Source organism: Neofelis nebulosa, chromosome 2 (genome assembly GCF_028018385.1).
Source record: "Neofelis nebulosa isolate mNeoNeb1 chromosome 2, mNeoNeb1.pri, whole genome shotgun sequence".
In the NCBI taxonomy this organism is placed as follows: Eukaryota; Metazoa; Chordata; class Mammalia; order Carnivora; family Felidae; genus Neofelis; species Neofelis nebulosa.
The window spans coordinates 218,659,933-218,685,225 of NC_080783.1; the positions used below are offsets into that span (position 1 = coordinate 218,659,933).

At 60.8% G+C, this 25,293-nt stretch overlaps 1 protein-coding gene across 8 annotated transcripts in view; it reads left to right on the forward strand.

Annotated features, from left to right (window-relative positions):
* NPHP4 (nephrocystin 4) overlaps positions 1 to 25,293 on the forward strand; it is a 110,977-nt gene that overhangs the window by 84,783 nt on the left and 901 nt on the right. For 6 of the 8 annotated variants that reach the window (XM_058719311.1, XM_058719312.1, XM_058719310.1 and 3 more), the window contains 12 exons: positions 3,526 to 3,703; positions 9,752 to 9,877; positions 12,175 to 12,386; positions 16,127 to 16,353; positions 16,476 to 16,647; positions 17,445 to 17,528; positions 20,950 to 21,106; positions 22,130 to 22,215; positions 22,772 to 22,857; positions 23,690 to 23,861; positions 24,463 to 24,642; positions 24,881 to 25,024. In XM_058719311.1, coding sequence (XP_058575294.1) covers positions 3,526 to 3,703; positions 9,752 to 9,877; positions 12,175 to 12,386; positions 16,127 to 16,353; positions 16,476 to 16,647; positions 17,445 to 17,528; positions 20,950 to 21,106; positions 22,130 to 22,215; positions 22,772 to 22,857; positions 23,690 to 23,861; positions 24,463 to 24,642; positions 24,881 to 25,024 — 1,824 coding nt within the window. Of the gene's footprint in view, positions 1 to 3,525; positions 3,704 to 9,751; positions 9,878 to 12,174; positions 12,387 to 16,126; positions 16,354 to 16,475; positions 16,648 to 17,444; positions 17,529 to 20,949; positions 21,107 to 22,129; positions 22,216 to 22,771; positions 22,858 to 23,689; positions 23,862 to 24,462; positions 24,643 to 24,880; positions 25,025 to 25,293 lie in introns of those variants that run through there. The other 2 variants (XM_058719315.1, XR_009258466.1) reach the window with 2 other exon arrangements.

Here is a 25,293-nt window from a genome sequence, read left to right on the forward strand (position 1 = left end):
GGTTCTATTTTCTCAGCCATCGGTCCGCTCCCCCCAAAACTGACCCCTGGTGAGGTCACCTCCTGCCCCCTCGACGTGAGGATGCGCCTTCCCTGGGGGCAGCGGCCGGGCCTGCGGGAGTCCCCCCTTCAGCCCGGAGGTAGGAGCTGGGGCACCAAGTGGAGTGTGCTAAGATCACCTGGTGCCTGCTCTCGGTTACTCGAGTCGTGCTTTCCTCACTGTAATGGAACCTGATTCTGTCTCTAAGCTTTCCCTCCTCCTCGTATACTAAGACCTGTGTCTGTGGGTGAATTTAAGGCTCTTCCCCAGAGTTGCCCCCAGAGGGTCAACGTAGTTGCACTGTGCTCTTGGGCCAGGGACTGAGGACACGACGTCCCAGCGGTGGCACACGGAGGTGTGAGAGGACACGGCTCCACAGCTGCAGCACCCCCCCCCCCCCCCCCCCCCCCGCCAGCTCTGAGAGTCACCCACTAGCTGACCTCCTTCCAGATTCAGCCTCGGGGGCCCTCGGTTTCCCCCCTCCCCCACCCCCCGCTGTGAGCCCTGCCCCTGCAGCAGCCCCGTCACTCCTTGCTGCTGGGTGGCCCTCACTGCGACGAGCTCACGGCTGCCATCCCGTGGTGCCCCTGGCTATGCGCGTGGCTCCCCTGACGCCACGCTCCCCTTCCTCCTCCTAAGGGCTGACGGGGCTGCGTCCCCCCTCCGATCACCTCGGTGTCCATCTCTGCCCCCAGGGGAACAGGGTCGCCCGCAGCGCGCACTCGCAGGTGTCAGCTCATGTTCTCGGTCCTCACTCGGTCCTCACTCCGGTCCCTTGGGCCTTCCTGGGTCATTGTCCGGTGCGGCCCCAAGGGATCATCGTGGCCACTGTGTGTTTCCCACACTGGCTGGTGATGTCCTGGAGGGTGGGCTTGGGACGGTTACCCCATCTCCAGCACAGTCGTGACCCACAGTAGGCATGGAGCTGTGTGGCTGAGAATGAGCAAACGGAGGGAGCGATGGGGGAAGGGGGGAGGAGGGATGAGGAATGAGGAATGAGGTTGGGAGGAGGGATGAGGAAGTAGGGGGAGGAGGGAAGAGGGGTGAGGGGATGGATGGGGGAGGAAGGGAGTGGGAGGAGGAAGACGGAGTGAGGGAGGAGGGAAGAGGGGTGAGGGAATGGATGGAGGGAGGAGGGAGTGGAGGCAGGGAGGAGGGAATGGGAGGAGGGGAGGAGGAAGACGGAGTGAGGGAGGAGGGAAGAGGGGTGGGGGAATGGATGGAGGGAGGAGGGAGTGAAGGAAGGGAGGAAGGAATGGGAGGAGGGGAGGAGGAGGGAGTGAGGGAGGGGGGAAGGGGGTGGGGGAATGGATGGAGTGGAGGAAAGGAGAAGGGAATGGGAAGAGGGGAGTGGGCGGAGGGGAGGAGGAAGACGGAGTGAGGGGGGAGGGAAGAAGGGTGGAGAATGGATGGAGAGAGGAGGGGTGAGGGAGTGGGGGAAGAGGGAGAATGGAGTGGGGGGAGCACGGAGCAGGGGGTAGAGGGATAAGGGAAGGGAGGAGGGATGAGGAGTTGGGGGAGGAGGGAGGGAAGGAGGGAGTAGGGGAGGAGGGAGGAAGGAGCGGAGGGAGGAGGGATGAGGAATGGAGGGAGGAGGGAATGGTGACAGGAGAGATGAATGCAGGGAAGAGGGAGGGGTGAGGGAATGGGGAAGGAAGAAGGAGGGAGTGGACGAATGTGGGGAGGAATACTCATGGCAGTACTGGGGCCGCGCTGGAGGGGCAGAGAGGAGCCCCTGTGGATTTGGGGCCCACTGTGGCTCCTACCTCATCCCCAGCTGAGCCCTGTGTCCCTGGGTGCCGTCACCTGGAGAGGAAGTGATTTTCTCTTGTCCTCTAGGAATAGCCTCTTAAACAAACGCTGTCGTGATTATTGACACTTACTTGGGTAAATTCAAGTTAAAATTTACTTTTTAAAAATAAAGTCTTTAAAAGTTGTGGCCGAGAGGAGAGAATCCCCTGGATTCCGAGATGCTGAGCTAGTTAGGAGCCGGGCCTGCGGGAGGGGTGCTCTGTAAGGCGTGGGCGTGGCTGCCCTCACCTGCTGCTGGTGTCGGGCGGGGACTGTCCCTTCGAGCCAGCGAGTGAGCGACAGTGCAGGCAGCATCTTCAGTTCCTGAGAATACGACCATGTAGTTAGGGTGATGGTGACAGTGGCTCCCGTGCTTCACTGACTGTGTCCCCAGCCCGGCCCTGAGCTCACGCTGCGTTATCCTCATGTCCGGCTGAGAAACCGAGGCCCCAGGCCACACCGACGAGAGCAGCGCCAGGCTTTTCGCGCAGTTCTGACTCGGAACTCGTGCTCCTTGCCCTTACGCTCGGCTGTCCACAGATGAGAACTTGCCAGAAGCGTGCTTCTGAGTCAGAGGTGCGCATGTGCGAAAGCCTCGGCCTGCAGAGCCAGCCGGGCGTGCCGCCCGCCCGGGAGCCTGGTGGGGCCGCTCCTCCTGGATGAGGGCGCCTGCTGGTCCCACACACCCACCTGTAAGGGTGTTAGCTTAAAGACGGTCTTTCCAGTCTCAGAGCGAGAAGTGATAGCTCTTGTTTTTTGTTTTGTTTTGTTTTGGGTTTTTGGCACTTCTGCTTCCCGGTGTGGCAGGGTGTGGTTCCTGCAATGGAGATCGGTTGGCTGTTCTCCAGGGGGGTCCTGGCTGTGAACGTGTGTGTGGTTATGTGGGGCTCTGTGGACCCACGCTGCTAAACAGGCAGGGTCTGAAGCACCTGGAAGCCGCCAGACCCACTAAGGAGGGGTCATTTTGGACACCTCTGCTCCCAGAGCCGGTCACGCCTGGTGCCGTAGACCCAGAAGAATTCCAAAAGCCGGGACCTTTGTCTGGTCCCACGCGCCTGTTTGTGTGTGAGAAGCACTAGTTGAGAGGGCAGGTGACTTTACCACGGCCTCTGAGGCCCAGCTGGGCCTGGGGGTGGCTGTGGTCCCACCATCCCCCTGAGGGCCTCACTGGTGCTTGGGCTCAGGCAGAGCACCGAGGGGTGAGCTGGGTTGGCAGAGGGAACCGGGTCAGGAAGGTCCTGGTGCTGGCTCTCACCAGCCCGGTCCTGGTGTGGACCCTCACAGTCGGGCCTCAGCCACCCCGTGACCCTGCTCCCACCCGCCACCTGTCTTCCAGCCACGCTGAAGTGCGACGTTCCCAGCTCCGCGTGTGTGTGGGGGTCTGTATTCTGCGTTCTGGGCCTACTGTGCCTCCAGCCTTCCCTGCCTGGTTTACACCTCCTTCCTGAAGCTCTCGCCGGGGACGGGGTCCGCTCTGTGTCCCCAGCCTTGTTCCGTTGCTCATTTTCCATCGTTCTTCCCACAGAAGGGGGGGCTCCAGGAGGGTGGCTGCCGGGCCTGTTTGTGAATCCGTGGCGTTTACTTGGTGAACCGGGTGCACTTTATTAAAGAATTTGCGGGAAAACCCGAGAGGACTTAGGTTTTCAGCAGGTGAGCTCTGCCTTGGCCGCCCTCTGACTGCCGCTTTCTCTGCAGCATCTCCTTCGCCAGGGGCGGCCGGCCGTGCAGGTCTTGCACGAGCTCGAGGTCGTGGCGACCGAATATGAACAGGACGTTGTGGTGAGTGGGGACGTGACCAGGCTTGGCAGCATCCAGCCCATCGGCGTCTACACGGTGGTGAAGGGCTGGCTACACCTGACCCTGGCCAACATAGGTAAGAGGCCCCGTAGCTTTGCCTGGCCTTGTGCCATCTCTCGGGTGGACGCTCATTTTCCCAGCTGGTGCATGAGCTCCCTCGTGGCCATATCGTGGACATCACGTAATCAGTAGGAATTCAGAAAATCTCTCATGTCTGACCACTGAGTCTGCCCTCAACCCCTGGGCATTTGTCCTTGACTACTCACTGAGCATCTGACCATGAGCCTCTGTCCTTGACTGTGCGTATCTGTCCTTGACCACTGAGCACCTGTCCTTGACTATGAGCATCTGTCCTTGACCATGAGCCTCTGTCCTTGACCGTATCTGTCCTTGACCACTGAGCACCTGTCCTTGACCATGAGCATCTGTCCTTGACGACTGACCATCTATCCTTGACCACTGGACATCTGTCCCTGACCACTGGATATCTGTCTCTGACCACTGGACATCTGTCCCTGACCATGAGCATCTGTCCTTGACCACTGGGCATCTACCCTTGACCATGATCATCTGTTCCTGACCACTGGACTTCTGTCCTTGACCACTGGGCACCTGTCCCTGACCACTGGACACCTGACCTTGACCACTGGGAATATGTCCTTGATTACTGGGCATCTGTCCTTGACCCCTGAGCCTGTCCTCGACCACTAGGTCTGCTCTTGACCCCCGAGCCTGTCCTGGCACCAGTTGTTTGGTGTTTCTGATTTCTTTTTTTTAAACCTATTTTTTTAAACGTTTATTTATTTTTAAGAGAGAGCTCGTGCGCGCATATGTGAGCGGGGGAGGGGCAGAGAGAGGGGGACAGAGGTTCCAAAGTGGGCTCTGTGCTGACAGCAGAGAGCCTGACACGGGGCTCAGACTCCTGAACCGTGAGATCATGACCTGAGCTGAAGTCAGACGCTCAACCGACTGAGCCCCCCCCAGGCGCCCCTGGTGTTCCCGATTTCTGATCATCTCAGCCTTGCCCACGTTTTGTTTCTTGGTGCTGTCTATGGGGCATCTCTGTCACAGAGATGAAATGCCTGGTTTCAGGAGACATTTTCATCTAGAGCATCAGCCCGTAGAATTACCTCATCACAAGAGAGGCAAGAAGTGTTCCTTGACCTCCATGCAGCTTGGGGATGAAGGAACAGAGAAACACACTTCTTTAGAGCCTAGCGCCCCGACCTTCCTTCTGACGGTGTCCCGAGGGTTGCTCCCCAGAGACCCTGAGCACAGCCTGGATGCTCCTCTGTCCTCGTGTGGGTAGCAGGGCGCTGGGCTGTGCTGGGCGGGGCTACGGTGGTCCCACCTGGATGTTCGGGAGGCTCCACCGAGGCCCTGATGGACAGGACCTTGGGCCGGGCACGCCTACCTGTGCCCCCCGCAGGGAAGAGGGCCGGAGTGAGGCCTGTGGGGCCAGAGGGCAAGCCCACGCAGTCTCCCTTGAGGGGCCTGTGGAAGGATTGGGGTTTTTTGGGGTGAAATGGCAAGCAGGATGGAAGCAAGCCATTTGAGGTTTCTGGAGCCGTGTCTATCTAGATGAGACTCAAACCTCTCTCATTTTATTGGGGAATTTTCCATTCCTCAAAGCCCAGCCTGACTTTAAAGCCTGGAGCCCCATGGGCCCCATCCGGCCGTGCGGGCGGTGCAGAGGCGGGCGGGCTGGGGCGGCCGCAGCAGGAGGAGGGCACAGCTCATTAAGTCAGGTTGGAGGTTTCTGCCTGCTTGTTTACAAATGTAGGATACGAGGCAGCCTTGAAAACAGACAATATGGAAACAGCAAAACTCAATTAGGTTCTGGAGAAATAAATGAGCCTCATGTGAGAAGCAGGCATCATTCAGAAGCTCACACGAGCGAGGGAGCTGCGAGAGGCACTCTGGTTCGGAGATTGCGTTGGTTATTTTTATATTTATTCACCAGCCCACAAATGTGCAGTGACTCCGGGTTTTAAATCTTATCTTCAGAAGAAAGATTAGCTCCATTATATGTTATCTTAAATTGTCATTTCCATACTTTGCCTGCAAGAGAGCGATAGCGCCTGAGGGGAGAGAGCTGGAGACGCTGCCGAGAGGCCGGGGCGAGGACGCAGAGGGGGGCTGACAAAGGACAGATGCCGAGCAGCACACTTGTGTCCATGCGGCCGTGCTGTGGTTGCCTGTGTAAATTTTGCATTTTTCGGATAAAAAAAAGAAGTGTCGGAGCTTTTGTTTCTTTATAAAACCGATTGTTCTGCGCCGAGCTGCAGGCACAGGCCTGCAGATCGGATGAGGGCCGTGTGAGGCTCCGGGGGACGGGAGCGGGGTCATTGCCGGTGTCACAGTGCCCGCTTGGCCTCTCCCGGATGGTGCTCCGTGGCTCTGCATTCCCAGCACGTGGGGTGAAGCGCGAGGCCACGGGACGAGGGGCCCGTTCCGCGCCCAGGCCTTCCGTGAACCTTCCCGTGGTGGGGGTGGTGCTCCTGCTGGCGGCCTCTCGGCTCCGACGGGCTCCGTGATGGTCTCTGCGGCCTCGTTTGCCGTGTCTCTCGGTGATCGTTGGTCATGTAGGAATCGCGAGAGCCATGCTGTCCTGTCCCAGCGATCCTGGCTGTGCGGTGTGGCTGTGGCTCATCGGGAAGCTCAGTTACCACTTGTGTCTGCAGCCCTTCCTGGGGGCACCCCGGGAGAGTGAGGGGCTGCCCCGATCCCCGGCCCCGTGGGCGGATCCCTGGGTTGTCAGGGCCGAAGGAGGACCAGGTGGTGTGCTCTTTGACAGAGAGCCTGGACTTGGGGCCGGACAGCGGTGACATGCTCTGCGGCCGCCGCGTCGGGAGCCCTGCCCGCCTGGAGGCCGTTTCTGCTCCCACAGCAAACATGTGGGTCCGCAGCTTAACCCAGTCTCACTGAAGGGAAAGAAAACCCGCAGCAGTTTGAGATCGCGGACTGTGCCCAGAGGAGGCCTGTGTCTTCGCTGCGTCCGGGCCTTGAGGAAGCACGTGTAGGTTCAGCTTATCCGGTTTATTGTCCCGCTTCCGAATGAATCACCGATGTGAGCACAGATACCGTCAGAGGAAATGGTGGAGCTCAGGGAAGGCCCTTGTCCGTCCAGAGGTGATCACGTGGTCCTGCTGGTCCCGCCCGCTCGCTCTGGTGACCCGTGGTCGCTCCTCCTGAGACGCAGGGCTCCAAGGACGCCGGCCGCCCCGCGAGCTGGCTGCACCAGACCCCGCCCTGCGTGTGTTCCCTGGGTTTCCGTGCGTTCCTCCCAGTGGAGCTGTCACCAGTCTGCGCGTTTCAGCAAGAGTGCAGTGAAGGCCGCCTGGCTTGTGCTTCAGGGAGGGTCACAGATGGTTCCCAGCTTCCCTCAGGAGTGGCGTGAATCCACTGCCAGGTGACTGACAGAGCGGGTCCTCGGGGTGGGGTGCGGAGCTTGCGAGACCCTCTGGTCCCACGCTGCCCTCCTCACCAGGAAGAAACCGCGCTGAGAGCCAGGAGCCCCAGCTGGCGGCAGGAACTGGGCACCTGTGGCTGGCTGGCACCAGGGCGTTGAGGGTCAGACTTGGGGCTTGTGCTCCTGGGAGCAGGAGCTTGGCCCTGCTTGGCCAGGCTGTGTGTCCCTGCCCATCTGTCCCCCTAGGGGCCCCGGGGCTTCTTGGGGACACTGCTGGTTCTGCCTTGTGGGGGTGTTTGACCAGCAGCGGCCATGGTGACCTGGCTTGGTGGTGAGAGATTCAGGAATGGGTGGAGAGCAAGCGGGGGGCCCGTCTTGCCTCGACTTCTGTTCCTCTTGGACTTGAGGGGACAAAGCAGCCCTGAGGCGTCAGCAGCCGATCCCAGCAAAGGGATGTTGACGCCAGGTTCCGTTCTTGGGGACAAGCATCACGAGCCTGTGACACTGGGGTAAACAGACCCCCGGGAGATGAGAGGAGTGTGTTTGGCAGGAGACTCACAGCTTCTGTCACAGAGGGTGGGCGGTGGGTGGACCCCTGTGGGCAAGTTGTCAGCTTCCCAGCAGAGCGGAGACGGAGAACATTCGGGGCTCCAGAAGCGCGTTCTTAGGACACAGGGCCGGCACGGGTGGGATTGTCACCTTAGCGGCCGCCTTAGTGGCCAGACGAGTGAGGGGCCTGCTGCAGAGGAGGCAGTCCTGCCGTCCGGCGTGTCACGGTGACTTGGCGTGCACCCGGCAGGAGGCGCCTGGGCTCCGGGACTGGTCTCTCTGCCTGCTGTGGGCAGGTGGCTTGACCCCTCGCTCCCCAGGCCTGAAGTGAGGTGCTGTGTCAGAGGAGGCTCCGCACCTGCCCCAGACGGTGGTCTCCCTGACGGGGCGTGGGAGGCCGCGGACGCGTCACTCACGCCTGCCGGGGCTGCTTGTGGAGCTGTGAGCACCCGTGGGCAGGAGGGCGGGTGACCAGGAGCGGCTCCTGTCGCAGGAAGGCTGGGGGGAAGGTCAGTCTGGTTTGGGATGCTCAGAAGACGCTCAAGACGACCGAGGAATTTGCAAACGAGAAGGACGAAAGTCCCCAGAGGGGAGGACCCTGCTTACCGTTTATCGCCAGCCTCTAAACCACACCGAGTGAGTCACTCCTTGATTTGGCCAGAGCTGGTGATCTGTCATTTTTGAATCGAGCATTTTCCCCCACACCCAGATTAGAGCCTTTGTCCTCGCTGGCCTCCTGAGAGTGGTCTGCTGTCACCCCCACATCTTTGGGGTCCCCGGCTATGCTTGCAGGGTCCAGCTGCTAATCCCTGGGGTCTGCAGGGGCGGCTGCAGCGGTGGCCCCATTGGTGGCCGGCAGAGACCACGTGACCTACCTTGAAGGACAGGCGTTTCCTCCCCAGCCTCAGCTCAGAACCTGTCGAGAGGGAGACCCTCTGTCAGGCAGCTGGAGATGAAAATGTCACTTTTGTCACCACTGCTGAGGACCTGCTCACACCGTGGTCACGGGCGTGCTCGTGTGCCCAGCGCCGGGCTCGCCCTTGAGAGCGGCAGCCTCTGGCAAAACAGAGGCAGAGGAGGGCATAGTGGAGCCGGGAAGCCACTCTGTCCTGTCCTCCCCTGGGCAGAGTGCAGGCGGGGAGGGGGTACTCCCAGAGAGATCGCCAGGACGCCCCACACCTGCAGGTGTTCCGCCCCGGCCAGTGGGATTCAGGGAAGCCAGCCGCACGAGTGTTTCGTTGGAAATCTGACGTCATCAGCTGTACTCTGCCTCCTTGCGGTGGGAGTCGTGTCTGGGCACCGAGGCTCCGTCCTCCCTCCCGGGAGAAATGTTTCTGCAGGCAAACACTCCTTGTCCCCGGGCCTCGCAGACATCGGCCAATTAGCAGCCTGGGCAGCTGTGCGGTGCCCTATGCCTCTGGGCTCGTGCCCCATCCCTCTGAAGCTCATGCTTCTGTCTGAGGCTTCTTTATGGAAACAACTCCAGAAGATTCTAGCTTGTGGAGGCTCTTTGAACTTCAAGCGTGTTGTCAGAGTTTTGCGGACGTGCACAGAGGCCTTCCTTGAGCAGGGTGACATCGGAAAGGCTGGAGCCGGGGTGTGACAGCCGTCCCACATCATGGGGCTGCTGGGGACATCAGGACGTGAGTCTGAGCAGGCGCCCTGAGTACCTGCAGCTCGAGCTCGCTGTGGGGAAGCAGACGCATCTCGACTACCAAGCAGATTCGGGACCCACCGTGCCATTTTGGGGTGTTAGCAGGCTGGGGGTGCGGACAGGCCCTTTGCAAACCAGAACTTCCTGCAGGGAATATTGATGTGTCTCATCAGACTCCTTTTCACTGTTAATACCTTATGCTGGGGTGTGTTTTTTTTTTTTTTTTTTTTTTAATGAAATTTATTGTCAAATTGGTTTCCATACAACACCCAGTGCTCATCCCAGCAGGTGCCCTCCTCAATACCCATCACCCACTTTCCCCTCTCCCCCACCCCCATCTACCCTTAGTTTGTTCTCAGTCCTCAAGAGTCTCTTGTGGTTTGCCTCCCTCCCTCTCTAACTCCCCCCCCCCTTCCCTCCCCCATGGTCTTCTGTGAAGTTTCTCAGGATCCACATAGGAGTGAAAATATATGGTATCTGTCTTTCTCTGTATGACTTACTTCATTTAGGTCACGTGTGTGAGCAGAGAGTAAGGGATTCCAGCACGTTGCCACCCTCCAGGTCACGGGTCATCTCGAATGACAGAACCGGCCACTTCGAGGGAGGCAGCCTGCTCAGGCGTGGGGCGCCGAGACGTGAGTGGGGAGTGGGCGGGGGCAGCTGGGTCACTTGCACGTGAGATTGGTGTGGGGGTGGGGTGGAGTGAGGGCTGTGTGTGTGCGTGCATGCGTGCAGCTGCACGTGTGGGCCTGGGTGGGGCTTTGCCGTCCCTCTGGATCTGGGGCAGCGCCGTGGCCGTCGTGTCCAGCTCAGTGCCTGCCTGAGTGGGCCAGCAGGCTGCCCCAGCACCCAGCACGCTGGAGACCGCACTCTGTGGAGGCTGTCTGCGCTGTTCTGTAGACAGATTCCAATCCTGCGAGCAGCATGTGTCTTTGGATAGCTGCCCATCTGCAGGGGAAGCGGAAACGAAGAAAAGGTCAGGATGCACAGAGACTGAGTTTTAAAAAGCAAATTTGAAAACCCCACATCGGGGAGAGGAATAAAGCATTACGGAGCCTGGGAGTAAGGCTGCACTTGCTGAGAATGTTGTTCACAGCAGGGAGCGTCCAGGGTTTTCCGTCCCCTTAGATAACCCGCAGACCTGGAAACAAAGTAGGTGTCGGTGGGACGAAAAGCAGGGTGCGCCCTCTGGGCAGTGTCCCCATGTTGTAGGCCACCGGGTGTGGATCCACAACTGCCCTGCGCTTCCCGTGTGGACAGTCCTCTGATGCTGTTGGCCTTGAACCCGTGCCCCAGGATGAAGCCCCCGCTCCTTGAGGCCTCCGGGACCCCACGAGCTCCCTGAAACTCCAGCCAAGACTTTGTGGGTGTTCGTACACTTTCCTGGGAGAGGGGCCCCAGGGCTCCAGATGCTCAGAGGGGTCTGAGAGCTGTGATCCAGTCAGGCTGAGAGGCGTTCCCGGCTTCCTGGTTGTAGTGTTGAAGAAACTGAGGCAGAGGAGATCTTGTGATGTGGCCCGTTGAGTGGGTAAGGGTGGTGAACTTGGGTGGGAATCCAGACTTCTCACTTAGGGGCTGGTATTTTTCCATCCCTGGCCGGTCCAAGAACAGGCTAGGAGTATTTGTGAAAGGCACGGCCTCGGGACCCAGCAGGTCAGGGACTCTGCCAGACAGCGCAGGCAGCTGTGACCGGTGAGGGTTTGTTGAGCGAATTGAGAGTCTCTGGAGTCATTGGTTCCCGACCCGGGGCCTGTTGGATCAAAGCCAGAGGACGGGGCGCTTCATCGGACAGCCTGTCTTCCCCCACCGGGCAAGGCTTGGGAAGTGGGACGTTGCGCAGAGTTTGAGGAAGTGCTTCTAGGCTCTGCAGTGCTGGAATCCCATTTCTGGTTTCTTCGGGACTGAGTGACTCAGTCTGACATGTGAGCCCGTGGATTAACCCCCAGCCTTGCTTGTCTTCTGCCCGTTTCCTCCCCTCGGGACTGTGGGCCTCAGGCCGCTCCAACCCTGCCCGGGTGGGGTCGCCCCCCGCACATGGCTGTACCGCAGATGTGAGAAACATTGTTTTGGGGTGGACATTTTACTAGTCTAAACCAACTCATGGCATCTGAAAAGCAGCTAAACACCTTTAAAATAGACACTCACTTCCCGTGGGGTCCGCTGGTCCCAGGAGTCAGGGAGGGCCCAGTCCTAAGCTGGTTGCTCCTTCTCATCTGCCCACCTGCGCCAGCTGAGTGGTGGTCCGGGAACCTCATGTGTCAGCTTGTGACCTGGTGTGAGCCACGTGTGGCTTTGTCACCTGAGGGAGTGCAGCGCCTTCAGGCTCCTGCTGGTGTCTGGCCTATTTCGGCTTCCGTTTGTCTGCGAACATGGCTTTTGTGTACATCCGTGGTTTGAGCAGAGGCCCCCAAAGGAGTCGGTGCCCTGGGGGCCCGGCTGTCTAGAGGCAGCCAGGTGCAGAGTCAAGGGCATGAGCTCTAGAGGCCGGGTCTGGTCTGAGCCCCACCCACTCCTGGGCCGCCTGGGGCTTCAGTCCAAGTGGGCAACTCCTCAGAGCCCCTGATTCCTGATGGGAGCACACAGGTGGGTCTGAGGACCTGAGAGCGCAGAGTGGTGGATGTCCTGGGTGAGGGTGTCGGCAGCCCTTGAGAACCCAGGGAGCATCATCTTCTAGAACACTGATCTTTTTCTCCTCTGGAAAATCATCCAATAGTGTATTAATTTGTCGGTAAGGACCGAGATCAGTTCCTTCATTTGAAAGGCTAGTGACGGGAGGGAGGCAGGGAGGGACACTGTGGAGACCAGGTTATAGGCTTACCGTCTTCATCGCCGGGCTCCCTCCCTGGGTGAGGTGGCTGGAGGCCCGCTGCCGGGTCTGCTTAAAGAACGTGAACTCTACACTTTAACTTCTTGCTCCCTCTTGACCTTCCAGCAGTAAAAAACGTGGTCCAAGCACAGAAGCTGGCTGATGTGGACTGTGAGTTGGCCGCCATGCTGTTTGTGCCCACGCAGCGCAGGAGCAAAGGGCCCCAGGGCGCCGGCCGCGAGGGGGACGCCGTCCGCAGGCGCAAGCTGGAGCGGATGAGGTCCGTGCGCCTTCAGGAGTCCCGAGGAGAGCTCAGCTGCTGGGGGGCCAGCATGTTGGTGAGGGCTTCGTCCGTCCCCCGCTGCCCCCGGGGTGTCCCCGTGCAGGGTAGGGGGTGGGGGGCAAAGTCATCGTGAGCGGAAGCAGCCTTGTCCTTTGTCCCCTCTTCCCCCGCGTGGTTCTCTCTCTCCCTCCCAAATCCTACTTGTAGAATGTAGGGGAGATAGCACCTCTCAGCCATCAAGGGAGGTTTTCAAGCCAGAATTACCTGGAGAGCTTTGACAGAAGCCGATTCCTGGGCGGCACGCCTGCGAATCCTGCGTCCAGTCGGGCCGGGGTCCTGGGAACCGGGGCTCTTCGGAAGCTCCACGGGGGATCCTGAGGGTCCCCCGGGTTTGGGGTCAGAGCTGCGAACGGTTTCCGTGTCTTGGGCTGTGAGTGCAAATCAACTGGTCATCCCGACCAGAAAACTTCCCATTTTGGGCTAAAAATCTAAAGAAGAGCCTGGTGTAAAATCGTGCGGCCCCAAAATGACAGGAGGGTGGTTGTACCTGAAGGGTTCCTGGAATCAAGAAGCCGCAGGGATCTCGAGAAAGATGTTTGAGGGTCACCGTCCACATGAAGGCAGGCAGGTGTCTGGAGAGATGTGTCTTCTCCAGGGGCAAAGCCTGCTCGGCCCTTGGTGCTCCCAGAAGCTGGGGAAGAGGGCTCCCCGCCCTGAGGCGGGGGCTGTAGGGAGAGAGGCGCAAACAGCTCAGCGAGCAAGATGTAGACTGTGGTGGGAGAGGAGAGGCCCGGAGTGAGCTGGCGGGGCCGGGCTCTGGATGGGCCTCCTCCCCTACGGCAGCTGCTGAGGGGCCTGGTGGCTCCGAGGCCCCTTGGCTCCGTCGGTAGCCACCTGGGCTCTCCAGCAGCCCCGCCCCGGAAGGCGGTGGGCCTGGCGCACTGCGCGTGCTCAGTGAGGCAGCTGCCAGAGTCGGCGCTGGTGTCGTTGTTCTTCTTATATCGGGGGCGGGGGAAGTGTCTCCTCCTATTTGACACGTTCTGGTAGAGATTCAGCAGCTCGGAGCCCTCATTCTGAATACAGCAGTGAATTTGGAAGTAATTGGATTTCTAAGTATGAGGAAACGTTACACCAAATTCTCATGATCTTGAGAGTGACTTGGCTTGTCGGGTACGCGGCACTTTCCCTCGCATCTAGAACCGTCTCCGGGAGAGAGGGTAGGAGCTCAGGGCATCCACCGTCCTCCGGGCGAGGAGCGCTGGAAGTGGAGAGGCTGTCCCGGCAGAGGTGCTGAGCCCCTGGCCTGGTCCTTGGTGCCTGACGGGTTCATGCCGCCTGGTGGTCTTGGGTCCCGGAGGCTGCACCTCGGGAGGCAGAGAACAGCGCTGGGTGTGGTGTTCTTCCCCGGCAGACTCGAGGGATGCTGATGGCCTGGGGGCCTCTTGGGCCAGTGGGAGAGCGTGGAGAGAGGCCAGATGCCCGTGTTCGCATCCTGGCTGTTGCTTGGGACAGTCACTGCCTCCACCTGCGGGTGGCCCCCCTTCATCTGTGTCCGGTGCCCGGGGCAGTGGCCGGCCCTGCCTTCTGGTGTCGGTCAGCCTCAGCTGCTGTGTGCTGTGTGCGAGTCCCAGGCTGCGGGAAGACCTCGGTCTGGGCGCCTTCTCCACAAATGCCCCTTCTCCGCCCCCTGAGCCTGGGGAGGAGGGCTGGCAGGCTGTCTCCTTGTGTGTGTATGTGTGTGTGTGGGGGGGTCCTCTGAGGTGGCAGTGACAAAGCCCAGCACACGCAGGTCTGTGCAGCAGTGGGGTCCCCAGGGCCCCCCGCCTGGGCTCCAGACCGGCTGTTCCGTGTTTGAGCAGGTGCCCAGCACTCTGAGCCTGGTGTTGCCAGGCAGTCCTAGGTTGCTGCTGTCAGGCCCCTGGGACCCGCCCCCGCCTCTTCCCACTCCCACAGCCCCCGGATCATCCCTCACGGTAGCCGTCTGGCAGCAGTACCCCCATTTCACGTGGCCATCCTGTGCCAAGTGCCACGGAGGACAGCTGCCCAACCAGAGCAGGGTAACGCGCTCGCCCTTGACCTGGTCACTGGGACATGCAGGGAGGGGCTCTGCTGCCTGTTGGGATCCGAGGGATCCGGTAAGTGTCCTCACCCTTTGCCTGCCTGGATCTTGAATTGAGAAGTCAGGAGTATGGCAGAGGGAGACCAAAGTGTCATCTCTGGTACTGATGACTCTAGTGACCGTAAAGCGGATCCTGGAGACTTGGCATGGTGCTCGAGCCACGGAGTATGGAGCTAAGGCCAGACCCGAGCCGCCTGGGCAAGGCCATACGGCAGCACCTTCTCCCCGCCACCCCGCACCGCGGGCGAGGACCAGAGTGAGCATCTGATGCTGTGTCCAGGCAGGCGGGTCCCAAGAGGAAGAGGCAAGGGAGGGCAGGGCTGTGGCTGCCTGGCTCCTACTCCAGAACTTTCTATCAGAGAAGTTGCCCGTGTCAGTGGGGTGGAGGGAGGCCCGGGCCGCCTGGTAATAGCCGCCTCTGTGGTATGGATGGAAGGGCGCGGGACCGGCGAGGAGCCCTCCTCACAACCCGCAGGGTCATGCCGACTCCGCCTGTGGCCTTTCACCGTGTGGTCTGTGCTAAACCAGGCAGTGATGTCGTGGTGCCCTGCCCCAGCCTCTCCCCTCGAGCCTGCCGTGTGTTATCCACTGGGGGGCAGTTCAGATTTTGTCCCCACAACTTGGGAGTGGGTCAGAATAGTGCACTGCCTCAATTTGGTTGGAAAGCCGCTCTGTGTTCTGTTTCTCGGCCTAAATTTTGTCTAGCCGTGCTGCCCCATACTCTGTGAAGAAGCACTAATCATCGGTGTCCATGTAGGGAAGCCTCCAGTGTGGACACAACCCCCCTCCTGTTTCTAGATCCACAGGGAGAAATGGAAGGCTCCCCTTGCCAGGGGCGGGGGGCAAAGGATGTTGGAAAGTCAATATCCAAGTAATTTACACCAAATTTTGTCCTTACCTCTTGAGGTGAAGTCCACAGGCATCCAAGCGGCCCTGCCCTCTGATGCCTGGGCCTCCCTGGTGTTCAGAGGTTCTCAGCACGGGGCCTCCCCAGTGTGGGGGTCCCCTTCTAGGTCTTAGATCTTGTGGGGCAGCCTCCACAGGCCTCACTCCTTAGTAAGTCACACAAAAGATGCAGGCTGGCCTCTGGCCTCTAGAACACCCCATTTTGGCCAAGCCCAAGGAGTCAGGGCATCGAGGGAGGAGGTGGATGAGGGACCCGTGGCTGAGCCCCACTGAGGCAGCGGGCCCACTGTCTGGACTCTGGCCCAGCTCAGGTCATTCGGGGCCCTGCTCGCAGAGTAGGCTCCTGCTGCTACGCTGGAGACCTGCGCAGCCAGCCTGTCCCGTCTTAGTTCTGAGGCCATTCTTTCCTCTTTTGTTGACAACCTCTGCTTCTACTCAACTCCCCACTACGCCCAGATGCCAGCCTCGAGGCCCTGGGGGGAGTTGGCCTCATGGGCGGTTGTAGTCTCTTGGGAACACGCAGGGCAGACCCTGCCTCCCCGGGGGTTGACCTCGACAGGGCACCGAGGAGCCCGGAGTGCTGCGTAGACCCATTGTCCTCTGTCCTCTGGAGCTGGGGTGGAGCCAACCCAGGTGGCTGAGGAGGGGGGTGGTGGTGATTCCAGCAGAAGTTTGGTATTTGGGGCGGGGGTGGGGAGGTGGCCACATAGTCCTTGAGAGGGAGAGTGAGGCCAGGACTGTGGCCCGGTTGGGCACCCGTGTCCCCGCAGGCTCAGCAGAGCGTCCGCGCACAGCACGCACGCGACCTGCAGGTCATTGCTGCCTATCGGGAGCGCACGAAGGCGGAGAGCATCACCAGCGCGCTGAGCCTGGCCATCACCACGAGGCACACCGTGCACGTCACGCTGGGCACCGCCGAGTTCTTCGAGTTCGCCCTTCGGAACCCCCACAACACGCAGCACACGGTGACCATCGAGGTGGACAGCCCTGAGCTGAGGTGCGTGTGAGCGGCGGCCCCGACGGGGTCCTCCGTCCCCGGAGCCATCCCTGAGCGGGCGGGCAAGGGACTCGCCAGGAAGCACGTTTATGCCTCAGCAGCGCGTCTCCCCCGCCTTCTAGCATCATCTCGGACAGTCGGGAGTGGAGGTTCTTCAAAGACGCGGCCAAGCTGCACACGCCTGTGGAAGAGGACATGTTCCATCTGCGGGGCGGCCTCGCCCCACAGCTCTTCCTGCGCCCCCGGGAGACCGCCCACATCCCCTTCAAATACCAGACCTTCTCCGTGGGGCAGGTGGGGAGGCCGCCCTTGCAGGGCCGGCCGGGCTGCACAGGCATGCGGGGGAATCGCGCCAGGCTGAGTAGCGGTGGCCTGTTTCTGCCTGTCCCTCCGTGCTGCAGGCCGATTAGCCTTCGGGTGTCACCCGCTCCACCGGCCCCTGCGCGTGCGTGTCCACGGCGGGCCTCGGGAAGGGCCGGCCCGTCCCCTCTGAATGCTCTTATCCGCGTGGGCACAGAACCGCCCCCTTCCCTCAGAAGAGCGAACGGGTTGAACGTTCCCAGCACTTCGTGTTCTCTAGTTAATGCTGTTTGCCCACGTCTTCCGTGGCGTGCGCGCTGCTGCGGGAAATGCGGGCGTGGGGGTTTCCAGTGAGGGACGTGAGTGCTACGTGTCCGTGTGATGGGGGGGGGTGTGAGGTGCGCGGTTCATCCGTTTTACTGACTTTTGAGGTCAGTTCTGTAGGACGGGGTCCTCACTTAAAGGGGCCTGAGGGACTCTCGGAGGCGCACAGATCCCGGTGCAGGCTCTTCGGGTGCACTTTTGGGACGAGAGGTCGTAGGGACAGTGAAGATCAGGCCTTTGGCTTCAGGCAGAGCGGGGTCGCGTGTCTGGTGGCCTGCACGCTCATGGCAGCTCCTGCTTCCTCTTTGGGGTAGCGAGGCTGGTTCGTGACAGCGGCCGCCTGGATGGTTATCGTGAGAGCAAAGGACACCGTGCACGGGGGCCCCAAGGGGACAGCTGTTTCTATAGTGCCTGTCAGCCTCCGACTCCCATCCCCTGACTCACTGGTGCCAATTGGTGTCTCACAGGCCCCTGCTGAGCCGAGCTCTGAGAAGGGCACGGACCCCGGATCGCCCCAGAAGTGCAGTGCAACGCCGACCAAGCACGCCAAGGTAAGGGGGCGGGAGGCCTCCGGTCCCCGACATTCGCAGGCTCTTGCGGCGAGAGCCAGGTGTCCTCTGAGCTGACCCGGTGAGGTGTTCACGATTTCTGTTGTTACTCGGCCGCTGGGTCCCGGCCTCGGCCCTTCCCTGCCCCTGCTGCCAGGGAGGGTGGTGGTGGGGCAGGGCCCCCAGGGGTGGACTTTCGTGTCCTGACGGGGCGGTGGCAGCTTCAGCCGATACTGGCACAGCCTCCGGGTGGGCGTCTGGGGTGGAAGCGTCTCCCTGGCTGCTTGGCCCCTTGCAGCTCTTGGTTTGTGTGTGCCGCCCCACGGCCCTGCAAGTGCAGTTGTCCCAGCATGCGGCCACCACACACGGGGGTCAGATGGGCCCCGTGACCCTCGTCCGCGGCGTTCCCGCTTCCCCTAGAGTCAGTGCAGGGGGAGGGGGTCAGACGGGCCCCGTGACCCTCGTCCGCGGCGTTCCCGCGTCCCCTAGAGTCAGTGCAGGGGGAGGGGGTCAGACGGGCCCCGTGACCCTCGTCCGCGGCGTTCCCGCGTCCCCTAGAGTCAGTGCAGGGGGAGGGGGTCAGACGGGCCCCGTGACCCTCGTCCGCGGCGTTCCCGCGTCCCCTAGAGTCAGTGCAGGGGGAGGGGGTCAGACGGGCCCCGTGACCCTCGTCCGCGGCGTTGCCGCGTCCCCCAGAGTCAGTGCAGGGGGCGGGGGAGGGCTACTTCTGGGGATCCTCTTGCCACCTCTAAGGGAAGCGTGTTTGCACACACAGCTGCCTGCCTTCAGAGTGTTCTCAGTGAGAGCTTGGGACGCTTGTTGTTAGGAGTTTCTGAAGCTTTTCTGGGGGAGACAAATGCCCGTTTGAAGTAGTTTGAAAGTAAAAACAGAAGCGACAAGGTTTTGCCCCATCGCTGCCGAGGACAGAGGATTCCAGTGAGTCCCAGATGAGGAGCCAGCTCCCAATGGCAGGCCTGTGTCCTCGTCTCACCGTGGTGGCAGCTTGTGCCCACGGCCCCATCACCAGTGCAAATGGCTGTATTTTACCTGGACGTGGAGGCACAGCTTTACCTTGTTTAAGGAATACGTCAGAGCTTTATTAGGGCTGTGGATGAAGTCCGAGAGGCTGATACCTTTTCCTCACGTGAATTTGGAGTTTGAAAGCAAACCCCAGAAATCTTAGGAGTTCACCCACAACACGTGAGGACGGTGCCACTGTCCCTGCCGTGCCACCAACGGTCCACTCTGTGCTCGCCTGTCTCTGGTCTGTGTGAGTCCGGGCCCACTGATCCCGTGCCCTGCCTCTGCTGTCCACCTCGGACTCATTGCCCACGCTCATTTTCAGGGTGGAAAACGGGGAGATTCAACTTTTCTCCTTCTCCCTGTGCTTGTTTGCTGTGATTCTGCCGGAAATAAGCATTTCCCACCAGCAGTGTGGTTGCCCTGAAATGTCGTTTTTTTTTTTTTAATTAAAAAAAAAAATGTTTATTTTTGACAGAGAGAGAGAGAGAAAGCGAGAGACGGAAAGACAGCGTGAGTGGGTGAGGGGCAGAGAGAGAGGGAGATCCAGAATCTGAAGCAGGCTCCAAGCTCTGAGCTGTCAGCACAGAGCCCCACACGGGGCTCGAACCCATGAACCGTGAGATCACGACCTGAGCCGAAGTCGGACGCCCAACCGACTGAGCCTCCCAGGCGCCCTGCGCCTCAAAGATACTTTACACCGGAAAGTCAGGGTACATGTTGCACTCTTTCATTTTATTTATCAGTTTTCAAAATAATGAATTGTGCCCTAGCAACCTCCAGAGATGGCCCAGTTTTTGGAGTCTCATTGTGAACGCAGGTTTATATTTGCTGCTTCTCGGCTGTGGCCGGCCTTGGACGCGGGACCTGCCCTCCCTCCGGCACCGCCCTCCCTTTCAAAGCACCGTTAACTAGGCTAACTCCTGACGTTACCAGGTCACTGGAAGGGTAAAACCAGAATTCGAAGCCTTCAAGGAGGTAGACATGGCAGAAAGCGGCTACTCGCCCCCACTTGTGCTAGGGAACAGAGGGAAGAAGCCAGAAATCCTAAGACTCGGGGGCTCAGCGTGGGTGGTGAGCCTGAGGCTTGTCTCGAGGAGGGCGCCATCCTGCCGTTCAGGGTCTGCGGTATGGACAGTCGCACTCTGGATCCAAGCCCCGCTGTAGGGAGAGCTCCTGTTGGGTGAGGCTGACCGGAAGTTTCCCTCCTCCGGAGCCTGGCTGTCCTCTGTGCTTCCAGGAGCCGCCTGGGGAGCAGAGACCTGGTGTGGGGGGGCCCGGCCGCGAGAGTGGGGGGCAGAGACCTGGCGTGTAATGAGCACGGGCAGCTGGATCCATGCGTGGTGGTGTTTGGCTTGAAGTCTCAGCGTTGGGTGCAGTTCTGGCCAGAGGGTCCGGGCACAGATGACGGGCCTGTGGGAGCTGCTCTTGCAGTCGGGTGAGCACACGTGAGACAGGGAAGGAGACCTTTCGGGTGAAGGTCCGAATAGGCACAACCACACGCAGCTCTCCTTGAGGGGCCGAAGGTGGGGGAACCAGCAAAGAAAAGCCAGGATGGCGCCCCTGGAGTCCGGAAGGGCTGCTTCTTCGGGCGGGGCTGGCGGGGCACCCAGAGCTCAGCGGCGTGGATGGCGGCGCCGTCCCCGCGGGGATGTGGGCTCTTGGTGGCCGTCCTGTTACGATTTGTGACTCGAATGTAGTTTTACACGGACAGCTTTCTATGTGTGTACATCTGAGGGACTCCACGATCAAACATGCCCGTGCGGAACGTCTGTCCGGTGTGTGGAGGGTTTGAATGGAGGCCCAGGTTCTCTGGGGACGTGGGAAGGTTGCCTGCCTGCCCCCGTTCAGGGGCCCGGAGGGCTCGGGGAAGGAAGACACCCGTCCCTCGTCCACAGCAGTGCCTCTTTGGGATAGAGAAGTTAGGTAACTTTTTTTTTAAAAGGAAGTTTATGTGTGTGGCCATTCTGCTTTAGGTACAGCCCCCTCTTCCCGCCCGGAGTCAGACAGCTCGTGCTCCGCTGCCCTCTGCTAGCTTCAGGCCCCCGAACGCCTTCCCGGCGCGCATGCCTGGTGGAGGCGGATGAGGCTGACGTTGGGCTGCAAACCTCCGTCAGCGGCGCTTGAGGGGCGCGGCTGGCTGATGAGACATGGCAGTCGCGGCCGCCCCGCGTGACCCGTGTGTCCCAGGGGTGTGCCCGCGTGCAGCCACGTGCCGGGTGCCGCCCCTTCGGTGTGGGCGTACGGCGCCGGCGCCGCCGCGGACTCTGCCCCGTTCCGGATGCGGCCGCCCCTCCCCCGCCCCCGGGGGCGAGCGGGCCCGCCGAGACCACACGGGCGTGGCGCGGGCGGCTCTCCGGAGCCCGCGGGCCGGTCCTGACGCTGGCGCCACCCGCTCCCGCAGGTCTTGTTCCGGGGCGGCGGCGGCAAGCCCATCGCCGTGCTCTGCCTGACCGTGGAGACCCAGCCCCCCGCGGCGGACCGGGTCTTCCGCTTCTACCACCCGGAGCTCACCTTCCTGAAGAAGGCCATCCGCCTGCCCCCCTGGCACACGCTCCCAGGCAGGTCCCGGCTGTCCCCGCGGCGCGCGTCTGCCAGGCTCCACGGACGGGAAGGGGCCTTTCCCCGAGGGGGGCACGAGTGGCATCATCGTGTTATCCGCCGATGCTCTGCTCGGACTCCAACCTGTGACCCGTCCGTACGTTCTGCCATTTTGAATTTTGCATTTTGGATTTTGAAACGGCCACTTTCCCGCGTGCTCTGAGATGGCGGGGCGTGTCCTTGGCCGGCCGCTGGCGCCTCCTCGGCCCCGAGGGCTGTGCGGGGAGCGCGCGCGTGCCTCCCGCTCCCGACTCACTTGCGTGGCTCCGGCCCGGTGCCTTCAGAGCACGAGGGCGCCTTGTTCCGCCGTCTCCCCCCTGCCCACCCGTCTACTTTGGTCCCTCCCTTTGGAGAAGGCCCCGAGGCCGTGGCTCCCAGCGGAGGTGCCGGTGCCCCAGCAGGCGGGACTGGGGTAGGGTGGCGTTGCCCACCGCCCGGCGGGCGTCTGTTGAGCCCCTGTGACGGGCCAGGCCTGTCTAGAAAAGATTTTTTTTTTTTTTTTTTTTAATTTTTTTTTTTCAACGTTTTTTATTTATTTTTGGGACAGAGAGACACAGAGCATGAACGGGGGAGGGGCAGAGAGAAAGGGAGACACAGATTTGGAAACAGGCTCCAGGCTCCGAGCTGTCAGCACAGAGCCCGACGCGGGGCTCGAACTCACAGACCGCGAGATCGTGACCTGGCTGAAGTCGGCCGCTTAACCGACTGCGCCACCCAGGCGCCCCAAAAGATTTTTTTTTTTAATGTTTATTCATTTTTGAGAGAGACAGAGACAGAATGTGAGTGGGTTAGGGGCAGAGAGAGAGGGAGACACAGAATCCACAGCAGGCTCCGGGCTCCGAGGCATCAGCACAGAGCCCGACGCGGGGCTCGCACTCCCAGAGCTGTGAGTTCGTGACCTGAGCCGAAGTCAGGTCAGACGCTCAACCGACCGAGCCACCCAGGCTCCCCAAGATGTTTGTTTGGATGATCCCCCTCACCAGGTGCTCCTGTGGGAAGACCTGGCGAGGAACCCCAGGTCCATGTCCGATGTAGCGACCCGAACGTCATTTGTGAGACCCAGAATGTGGTAAGTCCCGCTTAGCCCATCTCCCAGCCGGCCCTCCTCCTGTCGTCCAAGCCCCTGACCTCCTGCGGCCTCTTCATTGTGAGGTTTCCATTAAGTGGTGTCTTTCTCAGGTGCTTAAGGGCTATTTGGACATCCTTGTGGGAGCTTTATGCATGAATTCTCATCTCTTCTGCTGGTAGATCAGCTCTTTGATGATCTGAATTTAAATGAAAGAAAAAAGGCGTGAAGCAGAGTGAATAGATTGAGTGGTAATTAAGCCACTTATTAATTGCCATTGTGTAAAGAATAATGGCAATAATTGTATTATGACTGGTTAGGAAACTGGATAAAGTCTCCTGCAGAATATAATTATTGAACTCAATATGAAATCGAGAAGTTAATGATTTTCTTTTTGGCAGTAAGAAAAGATAGCGAATTCTGACTAATACTGAAAATTAAACACCTGTTGGGGGGAAGGGAGCCTGGTTCATGCCTGTTTTCACTTCGTGTGGCTCAGGGGGCTGGGCTCGGAGTGGGCAGGCAGGCGGTGTCCTTAGGGTGTGCCCATGTCCGGCAGGGCCCTGGGGAGCCACGGGACGTGTTCTTGAAGGTGGCTAGTGGTCGGAGCCCAGAGAGCAAAGACTTCTTTGTCCTCGTTTACACGTAAGTCCGAGAACCCGAACCCCGGAGGTCTGGAGGGGCGGGCGTGGGTGAGAAACTTCTGGCTTTGGCATTGGAAGGGCCAGCCCAGGCCTTCCCGAGCTCCCGACAGGGGTCGTTGTTGGGTCTTTGGTCACGGGAGGTGAGACTCCAGGACTGGCAGGGGCCTCGCAAAGAGCGCCCTCTGCTCAGAGAGGCACCGGCAGCCTGGGGGCACCCTCCAAGGTGCTGTCTGCGCCAGAACGGTGCCTGGTTCCAACGAGGGGAGACGGGAGGTGGCGGCCATTGTCCTTCGATGCCTGAGATGGTGATCACATCACCTCCTGCTTCTCTCACTCGGTCGACATGACCCTTTTCCTTTACCTTTTCCTCGGAAGTCTCCTATCCCAACCCCTTGAGGACCCTTTAAAAGTGGGGCCGGCTGGGGGCTTTCGAATAGCACGTCCGGGACTGGGGCAGGGCTAACTGAGCTCAGGGCCCGTCTCGGGCTGTGTGGACAAGGGGCAGCGCCCCTGAGCCCCACTCACAGGAAGGGTCCGTGTCTTGTGGCCCCAGGCAGCTAGGATGGGGCCCTCGAGCTCAGGCCCGCATGGCCTCTAAGCCCACATGCACTTCCATGTTACGTGCTTCGCCCCAGACCACCTGGTGTGGGATTGTTGATTTCTGGCAGAAGCCCGCGTCGTCATTCATGCAGGGTGTCGTGGTGGAGAGTCCAAGTGGTGTGAACGTGACAGCGGCCGGGCTCCACCCTGGCCCCTTGGCCCCTGTCCTCCTGGCCACCTTGTCGGCCTCCTCCTGGCTTCCCTCTCACGCTTGGTGCTTCCGTCCCGCACAGGGATCGCTGGCTGGCGACACCTGTCCAAATATGGCGGATCCACCTCCACTCCTTACAGCGCGTGGACGCGTCCTGTGTCACAGGCCAGCGGACCCGCCTGTCCCTTGTCCTTCGGGGGACACAGGCGGTTAGGAGAGTGCGAGCTTTCACCTCACACCCCCAGGAGCTGACAGTAGGTCGCCAGGTGTCCTCTGGCCTCTCCTCACCCTCACCCCACCCTGGGAACGGACGGCGTGGGGACTGGCTGCAGGCAGCCTGAGTCCCGAGAACAGGCTTGGGGCTTGGCCGTCTTCATTCAGGTTGGTAGATAACGCCATCCCGGATGAGTGACCTAGAAACCCCAAAGGCCGATATTTAGGATTGGTGGAAGGTAAATGCTAAAAGCGACTCTGCAGTTAATTTAGAATCCGGGTCACGGGGGCTGTGCGGACTCCCTGCCTCTTGCCAGGGTGGAGAGAGGAGCTCGTTGAGGTCTCCCCTGCCGGGGCAGCCCTGGCGCTCAGGGGACCGTCACACATGGGGGCACTTGCCCGCATGGGTGGCGGTGTGGACCGTGCCGCACCGTGATGCCGAGGGCGAGGCTGGCATTGTCCCTCGGGCCCCTGCTGACCTCGTGCAGGGCACATGGGCCCCCCCCCACCCCGGGACGGCTGGGGTTTCCTTGGGATTCCCTTCGGGTTCCCTTTGTTCCCTGCGCCGCGGGCGTCCAGGAAGCCCTGGTCTGCACAGCGCGAGGGGCCGTGTCCTGACCCGGTTCTCTTCTGCTCTCGAAGACTGACCCCGGAGGTGTGTTCGTGCTGCCCCCTCGCGGGGTGCAGGACCTGCATGTGGGTGTGACGCCCCGGAGGGCGGGGACCCGGTTCATCCACCTCAACCTGGTCGATGTGGACTACCACCAGCTGGTGGCCTCGTGGCTCGTGTGCCTCTCGTGCCGCCCTCCTCTCATTTCCAAGGTCAGTGGGGGAGGGGCAATGTGCTAGGCCACAGGGTATGGGTGGTTCGTCACCTGTCACCTGGTCCTACGACCCGATCTCAGGCAGGGGTTGCCTTCTCCGTCGCCTGTGGCCTGGGGGTGGCGGTGGGGCTGCTCCTGTACGGTGAGCCCCCGTCTGTCGTATTCGTGGACGTGCCCTAAGTTGGGCCGCACGAGCTGAGCCGGCTCGGGAAGGGTGACTGTCCTCGCCCCCCCAGGCCTTCGAGATCACGCTGGCCGCAGGGGAAGGCAAGGGCGCCAACAAGCGCATCACCTACACCAACCCCTACCCCACCCCGAGGACCTACCGCCTGCTCAGCGACCGCCCGGACCTGCTGCAGTTCAGGGAGGAGTCCTTCCAGGTGCGCAACGCCGCGCGGGGCGGTGGGGGGGCTGTGTGGGGGCCCCTCGGACCCTGCGGTGTGAGGTGAGCACCGCGTTTAGGAGCATTTCTATCCAGTGACGGTCTTGAGAGCCCGGGAGGGAGCAGAGCCGTTCTGCACTGGGGTGGGGGGAGCGGACACCCCTCATTGAGCTCTTCTGCCTGTGCGTCTGGGACCCCCCTGTCTGGGCACCGTTGTGGGGGTTCTGGTGGCCAGCCTGCCCTCAGTTTATCAGCGCTTTCCTCTGT